This window comes from Populus nigra, chromosome 18, assembly GCF_951802175.1.
Source record: "Populus nigra chromosome 18, ddPopNigr1.1, whole genome shotgun sequence".
Lineage (NCBI taxonomy): Eukaryota > Viridiplantae > Streptophyta > Magnoliopsida > Malpighiales > Salicaceae > Populus > Populus nigra.
In genome coordinates, this window is record NC_084869.1 from 10171572 (window position 1) to 10185169 (window position 13598).

Below are 13598 nucleotides of genomic sequence, written 5' to 3' on the forward strand. Positions count from 1 at the left end.
GAAAGTCCTTTTATTATCGGTGAAAGTTTTTATTATTATTATAAAAGTAAATATGTTATTTTAGTGTATCCCTATTCTACTTTAATTGTTTTATTTATTATTATTATTATTATTTTGGTGTACAAGATAACTGGTAGATTATTTTTTTTCCAAGTTTAAATTTAACAAAAAAAAAGAGTACATGTCAAATATCAAGGCCACTACACTAAAAGACTTCATTTGTTTTTATATTTTAAAAAATTTAAATTTTTTCATTTTTTATTTTAAATTAATTTTTTTTATAATTTTATATTATTTTAATATGTTAATATTAAAAATAATATTTTAAAAATAAAAAAAATATCATTTTAATATATTTTTAAATAAAAAATATTTTAAAAAACAATTACAATTCCAAATACCATACACGATTATTTTTCTCTTTCTTCTTACTCGCGGATCTAAAAAATTACTATAATTAAAGAAAAAAAATAAAAACGATTCTTACTCTCCTCAATCGTTGCTTTCACCCTGCACGGATCTCTGTCTCTTCCCAATCCCTTACGAAACCCGTTACGTAAATCTCTCTCTTTCTCTCTCTCTCCCCCGCCTTTTCTCTCCGCTAGGGTTTCGAGAAAAAAAACTAGTAATAAAACGAAAGAAATCAAATCTCAGGCAAGTAGCTCTCTAGTTAATTGATCGTTCTTAATTTATTTCTCTGTTTGCTTGCCGATAAACTGCCGGAAAAAATAGAGTGGTTTTTATTTTATTTTATCTGTCGAATTTGTACCTAGCCAGCGTGTTTTACATTGTGATTTCAGTTTCCTTTTTATGTATAATTTCTATTGATTCGATTCTATGTTTATTCGAGAGAGTTTCCTAGGTTTTATCTTCTAATTTTTCTTTGCTCTAACATTGTTTTTATAGTAATATATATATTTTTGGTTTATTTTATTACAGTTATTGAAAGAGCTTTATTAGTTTTCCTATGTATGGATACTGTAGAGTGGGATTATAGGTTGGTGATAAGAGAGGAACCCACCTTTCGCATGTTGGTTTTGGAGTGAATAATAAGATAGGGCATGATTTTACGAGGCTTCGTGTGTCGAGAAATCTAGATTCCTTCGTGTTGTTCATGAACTGAGCAACTTGGGAATGATGTTGAGAGGATAAGAAGTGCTATAAAGGAAACGTGGGATGAGTTATTTTGTCTATACAACACTCAACTCTTCTAAGTCTGCTCTTCACTAAACAATATGAGTTCGGTTGCATGAGTTCTTTTCGTCCAATAGCTTGAAAAATTTTATAATTAGTGGTGAACTGCAAGTTTTTGATGCACAATTGATTCAGTTTGAGTGATCTAAGTTTTGGGTTTTGTTTCAAATGGAATGAGATTCTATACATTGGTGCAGTTTTGTTTGCACATTTTATGATTTTATTTGATTACAATTGTGAGTGATTTGAGTGTAGAAGTGTTTGGTGGCTTCAGTGGAAATCTAGGCACTAGTTATTGTTAAAAGAGCAGTGAGTACTGGAAGATCCTAATGGTCTATTAATAGTAGTTAAAGAGAAAATTTAGCATGGAAATTACATTCTGGATATCAAGAGGGAGCAAAGAGAACATCTTTCTTACCTCGAGTTTGGATTCCATGAGCGAGTACCGGAAACATTAAATGGAGAAGGGGATTTTGCATGCTGTGTATAGTATATTTCTATTCTGGTATAAAATGCCAATACCATTTTCTATGGTGAATGCGGATAGGGGTTGATTTGTGGGTTGGAATGTTGAGAAATGTAAATTTTGTGTTTATATGAAGTGAGTTAGAAATGATGCTGTTAGTTGTTAGGAAAGAATTGGGATTGAGCTAGTTTTTAGAATTCTAGAATGTGTTAGGAAGAAAATGTGACATTACTTCTAACACTAACTGAACTGAGTCTTCCCTCCAACTATTAGACAGTTGCATGAGGTTGTTTTCTCACATAATGAATGAAGCATATGATTGATGGTCGACTACATGTTTTTGTTTTTTTTTTTCAATTAATTAATTCAGTTATGGTTGTGTGCTTGTTGGGTGTGGACTAAGATTTCAGAAATTGATGCAGTCTTTTTTTTGCATGCTTCCCTTTTTTCTTTTCCTCTTATTAGAGATGAAAAATTATGTAGATCATTATTTATTGCACATGAAATATGTACTATCCTTTTGCCATGTTCTTTATTGTGAGACATCATATTGATGTAGTTTTATCTTGTTTCTTTATCTTCCTAGATTGTGTCAAAGTCTTTTGGATGACCTTGCTAAGACTTCTGAACTATGACATCAAGTATGTTAACCGCAGAGCGCAGGTATGGGGTTTATATGCAGTTTCATGCCTTTTGAAATAACCTATCATCTTTTAGCATGTGTTTGGTTTTGCATGGCCATTGGGAGGGCAGACATTTTCTTCACATGGTATTGATATTACCCTGCAAACTTGTGCAATATTGGCTTAGAGTGGCATCACCATTTTATTAGGATTGCTAGGCGTGTCATACTTCATAGATTCCATGCAGTTCTTGTATTGCCTTTGACATGTTCACATTTAAGAGTGTTGTGGTTTGGATGCGGCAGTGTGGGTGTCTGTATTTTTGTTTTATGTTTGTGCATTATGGAAAGTTTTCAACTTTTATGTTCGAATGGTTTTGAACTTGAAATTATTGGATATAACCAACAATTTTCTTAAGAATTTTTATCTAAAAATGATCGATTGCAGATGGGCTTCTGCAAGAAAAGGTGGCATGAAAGTTTTGGGGAAAGTTCCAGTTCCAAAACCAATAAACCTACCCAGCCAAAGGTATTTAGGTTTTTTCTCAATAACGTGTGGTTTCATATGATGAGGCCCTTGGTTCACTCCCAATCAAACTTCATGTTTTCTCTCTGATGTTTCAAGGTTAGAAAATCATGGTCTGGACCCAAATGTTGAAATTGTGCCCAAGTGAGTAATTCATCTACCTTTCTCGTTTTTTGATGCCCTTCTCTGGTTTTCTTGCTATCATTCTTCTTATTCTTCATGAAATGCCTTGATGCCATTACTTTATTTCTTCATTATGAACTTGGCTCGACTTGATCCACAATTTCTTCCTAACCTTGACAGGGGTACTCATAGCTGGGGCACCAGATCATCTTCTTCCACACCTAATGCCTGGGGTTCTTCAACGCTTTCTCCAAACACTGATGGTGGTAGTGGTTCTCCAAGCCATCTCAGTGGCCGCCCTTCATCTGGTGGAAGTGGCACTCGACCATCAACTGCAAGCAGTGATAGAACCCATGAACCCATCACTAATGCATGGGGTTCAAATTCTAGGCCATCTTCGGCATCAGGAGCATTGACATCAAATCAAACATCACCTGTGCCGCTGCGTCCTCGCAGTGCAGAAACAAGACCTGGTAGCTCACAGTTATCTCGGTTTGCTGAACCGTTGTCTGATAATTCAGTGGCATGGGGTACAACTGGAACAGCAGAAAAGTTGGTATAGTTTTCTTAACGATCACTGCTTAAATCATCTCATACTAATTATTATGAACATATGGCATGTATTAATGTTGGCTGGTGAAGTATGTGCATTTCATTTTTGGCACCCCATCCTTTTTATTGCAGATCTTTGTATTGGTGGGCTCTTTTCCCCTAACCTCCCATTTCAAACAATTGCAGAAACCAAGATAGTGATAGGCAAATAGGTTTCTGAATCGCTTGAGGCACTTGCTGCTTTGCTGCTTAAGTGGTGCTTGTTTGAGTAGGCAACAGGTTCTTTAATTAGTTGATTATATAGCTAGTAATATTTAAAATGGTAGCCCTTAGAGATAATGAAAATTGTAGAGTGCTTCTGTTGGTAAACCCTACAACAGTTCACTGGCAGTGATTATAATAGGACCTTATAAGTCATATGGAGGATTGTGTTCATTAAAATGTTTGTAATTAAATGCATGTTAAGTTAATTGTTGGTTTTAATTGCAATCAGTAGCCCTAGCCCCTGAAACCTCTTATCAGCTGCTTTTTCAATCCATTTGATGGCCTTCTCCTTGCATTGTGAATGCATGGAGTTCCTTCCTCGTTATCTCTTAAATTACAATTCAAATTGATGAACTCAAAATTCTCAGACGGGCATCCACATGCTTGGATCGTAATGGTTGTTGCTAGGAATCCCCATGTTTCGAGATTAGAAAACCATATTGATCTGTTAAAGATATCCACACAAGGTTATGGCTTCCCTATCCCTTGGGGAGCTACAAATTTTCAAATTGCCATTATTATCTGATATAAATACACCTGTCTGTGTTCCATAGTTACCCTTTTTTTCCACACACGTCTGTAAAGGGCTGCTTGTCACTATAAAAACCTTTTCTTACTCATTGACCTCTTTTTCAATAATAAAAGCCTTCAACTAATCTGTTTATTAACACTCATTTGATGGAGGATATAAAGTGTTTTTGCTATATAAACTACAAAGTGGCGGGCGTTACCACGTTGTAAATGTAGAGTTCAAGGGCAAAAACTTTGAAGAGTTGGGGAATGAACCATTATTTGTGGCAAAATTGAATATGCCACCTGTAACATTTGACATGTGTCATACATATGTATATGATTTGATTTTATTCTACAAAGAAAGTCTTAGTCATTTACAGCATGGATTGTGGTTCTTATTATGATATCTTGAAGAAAGAGCAGGTAGTTGTAATACAAGGAGAAAGGCTGTCCTAGGAGGCTAGATTTGGTAGTTGTAATATCTTGAAGAAAGAGTAGGTAGTTGTAATACAAGGAGAAAGGCTGTCCTAGGAGGCTAGATTTGGTTTACTGATAAAAAATCGGGTTGGGCTATTTGGTCCATGTTTTGGCATAAGGTTGTTAGTAACTCACATCCTATGTGCTTGATCATTCCCAACAACCCATGCCAAGACCAAATTGATTTTATTTGGTTTCTTGGGTTTGCTTGTGCGTTTTTCTTTTATTAATTGTATAGTACTTGATTTAAATACGTGCAGGGTGTGACATCCTCTAAGAATGATGGGTTTTCTTTGACTTCTGGCGATTTTCCAACACTGGGTTCAGAAAAAGAAATCTCTGGAAAAAACTTGGAGTCCCAAGGTTCATACTTATATTGCCTTGTCCTCTAATACTGTCAACTTCGGATATGAATTTGGGCTCATTATATGATTGTTTGGGTGTTTTTAGAATTAAGTGCTTCTTAAAGAGCCAAGAAAACTTGCTGTCATTTTTGTAGTCTTTCAATCACACATAGTTCAATTGTCTTTGTAGGTATAACCAAGTCATATGCATTGATATCTACTTGTTTTGATTTTGAAAAGGTTGTGTAAATTTTTTTTCTATTGAGGGTGCGGGGAAGACTTTCATGAATTGGCTAATTTTCTTTTTCCCTGGTATCAGTTTATGTATGCTGAGTCATATTAACTTTTGAAAAAATCCTCACATCCAATCTCATTCTCAAATAATGTTACACATAAGATTTATTCATATGGATGTATTAATCTATTCTAATTGCATGTTTCCCATTCATGATCAGTCATATATATTAACTATTTAATTGCAGACCATGGTTCTTACAGTCGTCCTGGTTCGTCATCAAGTGTAGTAGCTCCAGGGAAGGAGAGTACTGGAAATTCTGCAGGTTTGTGTTTTTGGCACCGGACTTCTATTTTTTATATGAATGCTTCTGCCTCTTTTAGATGTAACCTGGCGCGCTTGCGTGCATGCCTTACATGTGACAACAGCCACTGGCTGACTAAATATATACAATAGTCATGTTGTTATTATTATTATTTTTTCTGTTCTAATTTCCAGGTGATGCTTCTATAAAGACAAATGCAAAAATTGAATCTGCAAATTCTTGGAGGACAGAGAATCCCATGTATGGTGAAGATGGGTTGAGGCCTAACATGGAGAAGTGGCACCTTGATCCCCATTTGTATCCTAATTCTAATATTCATCATCAGAATTATGATTCTTGGCGCAGTCCCCCTGTAAATAATCATCCTGGTGGTGTCTGGTACAGAGGGCCTCCAGGAGGTCCGCCTTTTGCACCCCCGATTGCTCCTGGTGGCTTTCCAATAGAGCCATTTCCTTATTATCGACCACAGATTCCCCCTGCTGCTCTTGCCAACCCACAGCAAGGTCCTCCACCAGGATCTGGACCAAGAGGACCACATCCGAAGAATGGAGATGTGTTCAGACCCCATATGCATGATGCCTTTATTCGCCCAGGCATGCCATTTGGGCATGGCTTTTATCCTGGACCAGTCCCTTATGAGAACTATTATGGTCCTCCTGTGGGCTACTGCAATTCCAATGATCGAGATATTCAGTTTATGGGAATGACAGTGGGTCCTGCTCCCTATAACAGATATTCCGGTCAAAATACTCCTGATCCTGGAAATTCCCATGGAAGACCTGGTGGATATGGCCCTAGTGGTCACACAATGGTTTCTGAACAGCTTGAGTCTGGTCATCAACAAGATGCCCGAGGACCATACAAAGTCCTTAAGCAGCATGATGGTTCAGAGGGAAAAGATGAAGAACACAAGTGGGATGCCATGATGACAACCAACACATCATATCCTGGGAAGGCAGACCATCAAAGAAAGTCACCGTGGGAGAATGGCTGGAGAGCAGATGACAAGAAAAATGGAGAGAGAGATACAAGAAGATATGGAGAAGAATTTTCTTTTGAGGCCACTGACAACCAAGGAGGTGCTAAAGTGAAACCTCTTGAACATGTGGGAAATTGGAAGGCTGCTGCTGATAGTTCAGTTAAGGAATTGGAACATTCAGAACATGCAGCATCTGCTTTTCCAGAAGTTCCAGCAGCCCCAAAAGATCCCAGTCTGATTAGGAAAATAGGTTTAAATGCAAAGGCCCAGGCCTCTGATGGAAGGCAAGAAGTTAAATTTGTTTTCAGTAGAGAGGAGCAGAAGAATAGGTTACAAGTTGGTAATGCCAAGTCTAATCATTCTGCAAATGAAGCTGATACTAGTTATGTATCTCAAAGAATTCATGTCAGTTGCATTATTGACGCTGGTTTCCATGAAGACCGCATTTCTGCTGCAGATAAGAGCCTTGAGGTACAAAATGCTAACGAAACACCAAGCTCCAGGTGTGTTCTTTTTTCCCTGCAGGCTTTCATTGACAGTGGATCTGTTATTCCAATTTTGGACAGCACTAATATTCAAATTCACAGGAGATCAACTCAAGGTATGCATGGAAGATCTGATCATCATGGAAAAGGGAGGTTTATCACCCAAGAGCCTGATAGGTGGCAGAGAAGATCCCAAGTTGTAGACTCGCCGTGTGTTTTGTCTTCTCATTTTGAAAGTTCTAATGTTTATAGGCAAGACCATAGTTTTGCGGAGGCAACTGAAAAGTCTGGGTTATGTCATCAAGGGAAGGATGATGGAGTATCTGTGCCGCCTCACCCTGATCCTGGTGATAGCCAGATACAAGTAATATATTCATCTTTTATTTTTATAATTCCATTGTTATCTATCAGCATCTTTACTTGCTGTAGTTTTTAATCAGCATGCTAAGATGGAAGAGCTAGCTATTCAACGGATTAAACAGCGAGAGAAGGAAGAGGAGGAATGGGAAAGAGAGCAAAAGGCTAAGGCACTTGCAAAAGAGTTGAATAAGTGGACAAAAGCAGCAGAAAGTTTAAGTGAGGTGCTGCCAGAGAAGCCAAAGGTGACCCATAAGGAGTCCATTGTGATACATGACCAATTGGAACCACTGCTACAGGATGTTAGTCATGCTGATGCTGATCACCCTGATAATGCCCCACAGATTCATGACAGTAGAGCTTCTAAGCAGAAGCGTGTGAGCTACAGACAGAAGCAGAATGGTCCCTTGGGAAAGACCTCCAATGATAAGTTATCATCTTCTACAACTGAAGCACCAAAAAATGTCACTGATATAGCAGCTAATGCTCCTGTTTCTCATGAGGGTGTGAACAAATTTACCTCAAACTCAGAATCAACTTTACCCATCAACCCAACTGTGGCCGAGTCTTCAGTAAATCATAGAAGGAAGAACAGGAATGGAAAGAACAAACACAAAATGGATGATGCATCAACATTGGCAGTTGTAACACCAACTCTATCAAAAGAATCAGCTGCTGCTTTAGACACTTCAGCTGAAAGTGGCAAGTCGGCTTCTGAATCTCTTTTGGATCCAAGCTCATTTCAGCCTCAGACTGATTCTAGAGATGGAAATCAGTCCATGGATCAATGCACATCATCACCAAACGAAGAAGCTCATGGAAGAGTAAATAACCAGTGGAAAGTGCAACATCTTCGCAGGATGCCAAGGAATCCACAAGCTAATAAATCGACTGAAAAATTCCCAAGTGGTGATGCTGTTATCTGGGCTCCTGTTCGGTCACAAAGTAAAATTGAGGCTGCTGATGAAGCCACTCAGAAGAACGTGGCTGATGCCATTAGTGCACCCATGAAGAGTGATCAGCAAGTGCAGAATAATGCAAGAACTAAACGGGCAGAAATTGAAAGATACATTCCAAAACCTGTAGCCAAAGAAATGGCTCAGCAAGGAAGTAGTCCCCAGTCAGTGGCTCCATTAATCAATCAGATTACACCAGATGAGACTGCTGGAAAACCCGAATCTGGTTCTCCAAGTGTTGAAAGTTCTCAAACCTCTTCCACAGGCATGGGAAAGGTAGGATCCACTTTGGAAGCTAAGAATGGGGATGGCAGGCAAAATAAGTCTGGAAAAATGCATGGATCATGGCGCCAGCGGGGATCAGCAGAATCAACCACATCTTTTACAAGTAGGAATGTTCAAAAATCAATTGAGCATCAAGTCCAGAAACCTGATGTAAGTTCACCAAAAGAGCAATTGAGTCATTCTGATGAATGGAATGAGCCTGATGGCAGGAACATTCCTGAAAATATTGATGTGCCAGTCACTACCCTTGCTATAAAAGATCAGGGTGCAACAGCCAGAGGTAGGCGGCAATCATACAGGGGACAAAAAGGCACAGGATATAGCCATGAGCCTGATGAGAAGAGAATTAATACTGGGGACACCGAAAAGGTTTATGTCCAAACTTCAGGCTCAGAGATGCATCAAGCTGACTTCCCTGCAACTTCAAAAGAAAATCGGTCTGTTGGGGAAAGATCAGCATCTCATTGGCAACCTAAATCTCAGCCATTTTCAGCAACTAATCAGCGAGGAAGCAGGACCAATGGTGGTCAGAACACAGGCTCTGAAGTTGGTAGGGGTAATAAAAAGGATTCCAGTTCCCAAACTTTCATGCCACTGTTGTCTCAACCTGGCAGGGATATTGCTACAGTTAAGGCCCGGCCTCATCCTGAACGCTCTCTATCTGAAAAGAGCATTTTGGAAGAAGTTCCACGCACTGCACATCAAGAGGGTAAGAATGGAAGGAAGATACCTTCACATAAAGGACAACGTCCTAGTAGCCCAGTTGAACCATCTCCTTTGAATATGGATTTTCAACAAGAGCAACGTATATCTTCAGGGTTCCAAAAAAATGGAAACCAAAACAGCTGTTTTGGTGGAGAGCATGATTCTCGTGGCGATTGGAGTGGTTCTGGGAAAGATAACAAACAACACAACGTACCTGCAAACCGTGAAAGGCAGATACAGAATACACATTATGAGTGCCAGCCAGTAGGGCCACAAAATACTTACAAAGCTAACAATTTTGAATCTTCAAAAGATGTTTCCCATAATTCTGTTGCAAGGTCCAGGGAGAGAGGTCAGGGTCGCTCAAGGCATGGCGGGGGAAACTCTCATGGATGGCAAACTGGTAGTAGTGTTCGAGTAGATGCCAATTATGATTAGGGATGCAACTCTCAGATCTGTTCTGGTGTGTCAAAAAACCATGCCTCCATAAAAGTTTGGGCTTGATCCCTCACAGTTTCAGGTATTTTAGTTTAGGTAGTCATATTCTGCTGTAAATGATATTGGATCATCATCAGCTGATGGCATATTAATTGAGCAGGGCTTGTTGCAACACAGATGCGTCCAGGAAAAAGAAGAATACGGACAGACAGACAGGAGGCCCTTGGATGTGGTTGATTTATTTTCTTTTTTTTTAAGATGTATTTGATCTGAGCAGTGTAATTTGGTGACTGGTCGCAGTGTGTTAGCTGTGGAACCCTAGATATGTTTTGAGCAGTGTAACTAGTGATCTATATTCCTTTTATATGAACACCGGAAAGAATGAAGTAGAGGAGCTATCCTGGTTCTCCCACATTTATCCCAGCCTCTATTCTTTGGTCCTCGAGGGAGTTTAGCGTGGGAAGAGAGGTTTGCGCTCCATCAAGGCCAGGCACCGTTAGATAAATAATATTAGGGTGTTTTTGGTCCATCGCATGGGATTTGGATTGGACAGGTGATTAGGGTGTTTGGTATTGCGGTAGTTGTTGTAGTTGTGATTTAAAAAAAATTATTTTATAAAAAGTATTTTTAGTTGTGGTTGGTTTGAAAAAATAGGTGTTTGGTTAAAAATGTGGTTGAAATTGAGGTTGAAGAAAAAATAGTTTAATTTGTTTGGTTAAAAATGTTTTTGAAATTGAGGTTATAAAATAATTTAAAAAAATATAAATTAATATTGATGGTTTTTAATTTAAATATTGTGGATTTAATTATTGCGGTAACATCATTAAATAAATCATACTTTATATAAAAAAAATTTATTATTCTATTAAACTATCTATAATTCCATTACGTATAAAATTTATTTGACAAGAACTATAATTTTTATAATTTTTTAGCGTGTAATAAAATTAGATAAAATATTATCATGTATAAAATTCACTCTAAACTAGTTTTTTTAAAAAAAATTAACACACTAAAAAAAAATCCACACAGTGCAAGTGAACAGTGCAAGAGAATTGCATTGTTCACTATTTTTAATATGAACAGTGCAATTAACGTGAATAGTGTAAAAAAAACAAGGAATTCTTGCTTTGCAAATACAGCGTTTCCAACGCAGAAAAAAGGTGGGACCCAGTGAATAGTATGCCACATTTGAAAAAAGGTGGGACCCAGTGAATAGTATGCCACATTTGAAAGGGTGTTTGAGACAGTATCGTTCTGTTTTTCCATTTCGGTTTCATGTATATATATATAAATTCCAATATTAATTTATCAGTCATGATTTCAATTCAAATTCAAAATAAACTAATTTAAAATTATATGATACTACTAAAAATATATAGAAGTTAAATTAGTATGACTTGATAGTTTAAAGATAACTTAGATAACTGGTAAAAATATAATTTGATTAAAAGACATATATGATGATATTTTTAAAAAAAAATATCAAAACAATAACATATTAGATTCATATGAGTTAATCTTTTAAATTTATAACTCGGGTTATAAAACTATAATAACTTCAAATATATGAAGCTTAATTTTTAATAAATGTATTATTAAATGATAAAATTAAAAAAAAAATTATTTAAAAAAACATAATAAAATAATCTTTCTAAACAAAATATGAATAATGTTTTTAATGAGTTCAAGAGTTATTTTTTGTATTTTTATTCAATTATTGGCGGTCTCGCAAGACCTTTTTGAATTCTGATTGCCTTAAGATTTTAACTTGGGATATAAAAATATATCAGAAGACTCCTCGTAAAATTTTAGCTAGATCCAAGCTTCAGATTAAAAGATATGATTGGTACTGTAAAATTAGATAACATTAAAAAAAGCAAAAAAAAAAACATTATTTAACCAGACACAGAATATCTAGAACAGAACCAAAATGTTTCAGCTAGAAATTGGGCGGAATATTTAGAATGGATAAAGATTTTGAGCAAGATGAAATATATTGGGGTTTGTTTTGTTCGACTGGAATGAGAAACACTAGCTTTTTTTGATGAAATAGAATAAAATTGATAATTTTATTTAAAAATATTTTTATTTAGAAATATATTAAAATATATATTTTTTATTTTTTTTAATTTATTTTTAATATTATCACATCAAAATAATATATAAACACTAAAAAAAATAATTTTAAATAATTGTTTTTTAACAAAATAGTGTTTCAACAAAACGATCTATAATCAGAATTGCATTTTCACTATTCTATTCCGCAGCGTGCATTTTCCGAGGAATTATAATATTTTTCTTGGAAAATTGTAAAAATAATAATTTGTTTGTTGATTATAAAAAGTATTCATTCCTTTTTTTTTGTAGTTTTAAGAGCTCGTTTTGTATTATTTTATTTATTTATTTTTGTTAGTTTCATAAATATAACAATTAACTTTTACTATGTTTATGGAATTATCTATTATGTTTCATAAGTTTCATGAATAAATAAAATCAACTATTTTATTTCCAAGTTATATATAAAAAATAATTTATTTATTTTACTTATTATGAGAACCGATATTCTTTTTAACTTATTTTTAAAAATAAATCATTTAAAATATTTTTTATTGTTTTCATACACACATGGAAAGGTGTTTTAGAATTTAGAGATAATAAGTATGGATAATTTGGCGATATTTAGATCTATTTTGTGCCATGAAAATAATTTTTTCATAAGTTATGTTGTCAAAGATTCCTTTAATACACAGTCTAACCAACATCAACCAACCATTATTAAATCGAACACAGAATATATATATATATATATATATTTGAAAATTAGTATTTTTTTTTAAATTGATAAAATAACATAATCTAAATTTTTTTTTGGTAAAATAATATGTATATATGGCAATTGAAAAACTCAAAATTTAAGTTTTTTTTAATTCATGTGACATTAAAATAAAATTGAGTTGGCTCAAATTACAATGAAAAGAAAAGAGAAAAAAAAAAAAAACATCAAAGACATAATAAAACTCTAATTACAAAACTATCAATATCATCAAAAATATTTCAATTAAAAAAATTCAAAGATATCAATAAAGGTTATTAACAATGAACATAGTAGGTCACAATTACTACAAAAAGCAAGTGAGTCTCTCGTTACCATTGAATGATAAGTGCAACACTCTTGGGTTACTGTTTATAACCTTTATTAGTGTTGAATTTTTCTTATCAATATCTTTACAATGATACTGAGAGTATCATGTTAACTATATATTATATGTTTTTTTTTTAATTTTTAATTTTTTTTTCTTTATTGTAATATGTGCTGACTTTTTTTTTAAGTCACATTTTTCACCTTTTCCAATTACAACACACATATATATATATATATATATATATATATATATATATATATATAAACTATACTATTTTACCAGTTTTTTTTCATATTATATTATTTAACCAATTTTTTTTTAAAAAAACAATGTTAATAAACGAAAGTATTCGCAATGTAACAGAATGTATAAAGGTAAAGAGGCCTAGGCCTAACAAAAACATAACCCAAACACACCCAACTTCGGATGGATTCGACCCACTAGTTATTTTATCATTATTATTTTATTTTATTATTTTATTCCCAATTTCCCATAATTATTTTATTAAAAAAAATCAAGGTAAGAAAAAAAAACATAATTGTTTTTGTATTTTAAAAGTATTTTTTTAAAAATTTGTATTTTGTATTTTTTTAAAATAATATTTTT

At 34.7% G+C, this 13598-nt stretch overlaps 1 protein-coding gene across 4 annotated transcripts; it reads left to right on the top strand.

Annotated features, from left to right (window-relative positions):
• The first annotated feature begins 461 nt into the window (after positions 1-461).
• Positions 462-10269, top strand: LOC133678651 (protein MODIFIER OF SNC1 1-like). 4 transcript variants are annotated; one of them, XR_009836015.1, is made up of 11 exons: positions 462-654; positions 2247-2323; positions 2731-2811; positions 2908-2952; positions 3112-3487; positions 4998-5100; positions 5564-5641; positions 5815-7123; positions 7208-7469; positions 7546-9928; positions 10024-10269. XR_009836015.1 is itself a non-coding variant. In XM_062101062.1 (10 exons), exons 2-10 carry the CDS (start codon positions 2292-2294, stop codon positions 9844-9846), a joined length of 4587 nt encoding a protein of 1528 aa, XP_061957046.1. In that variant the 5' UTR covers positions 462-654; positions 2247-2291; the 3' UTR covers positions 9847-10269. The 4 variants fall into 4 exon arrangements, 1 of the variants encoding a protein (XP_061957046.1); XR_009836013.1 differs by having other exon boundaries at positions 463-654; positions 10007-10269; XM_062101062.1 differs by having other exon boundaries at positions 7546-10269.
• The last annotated feature ends 3329 nt before the right edge of the window (positions 10270-13598 follow it).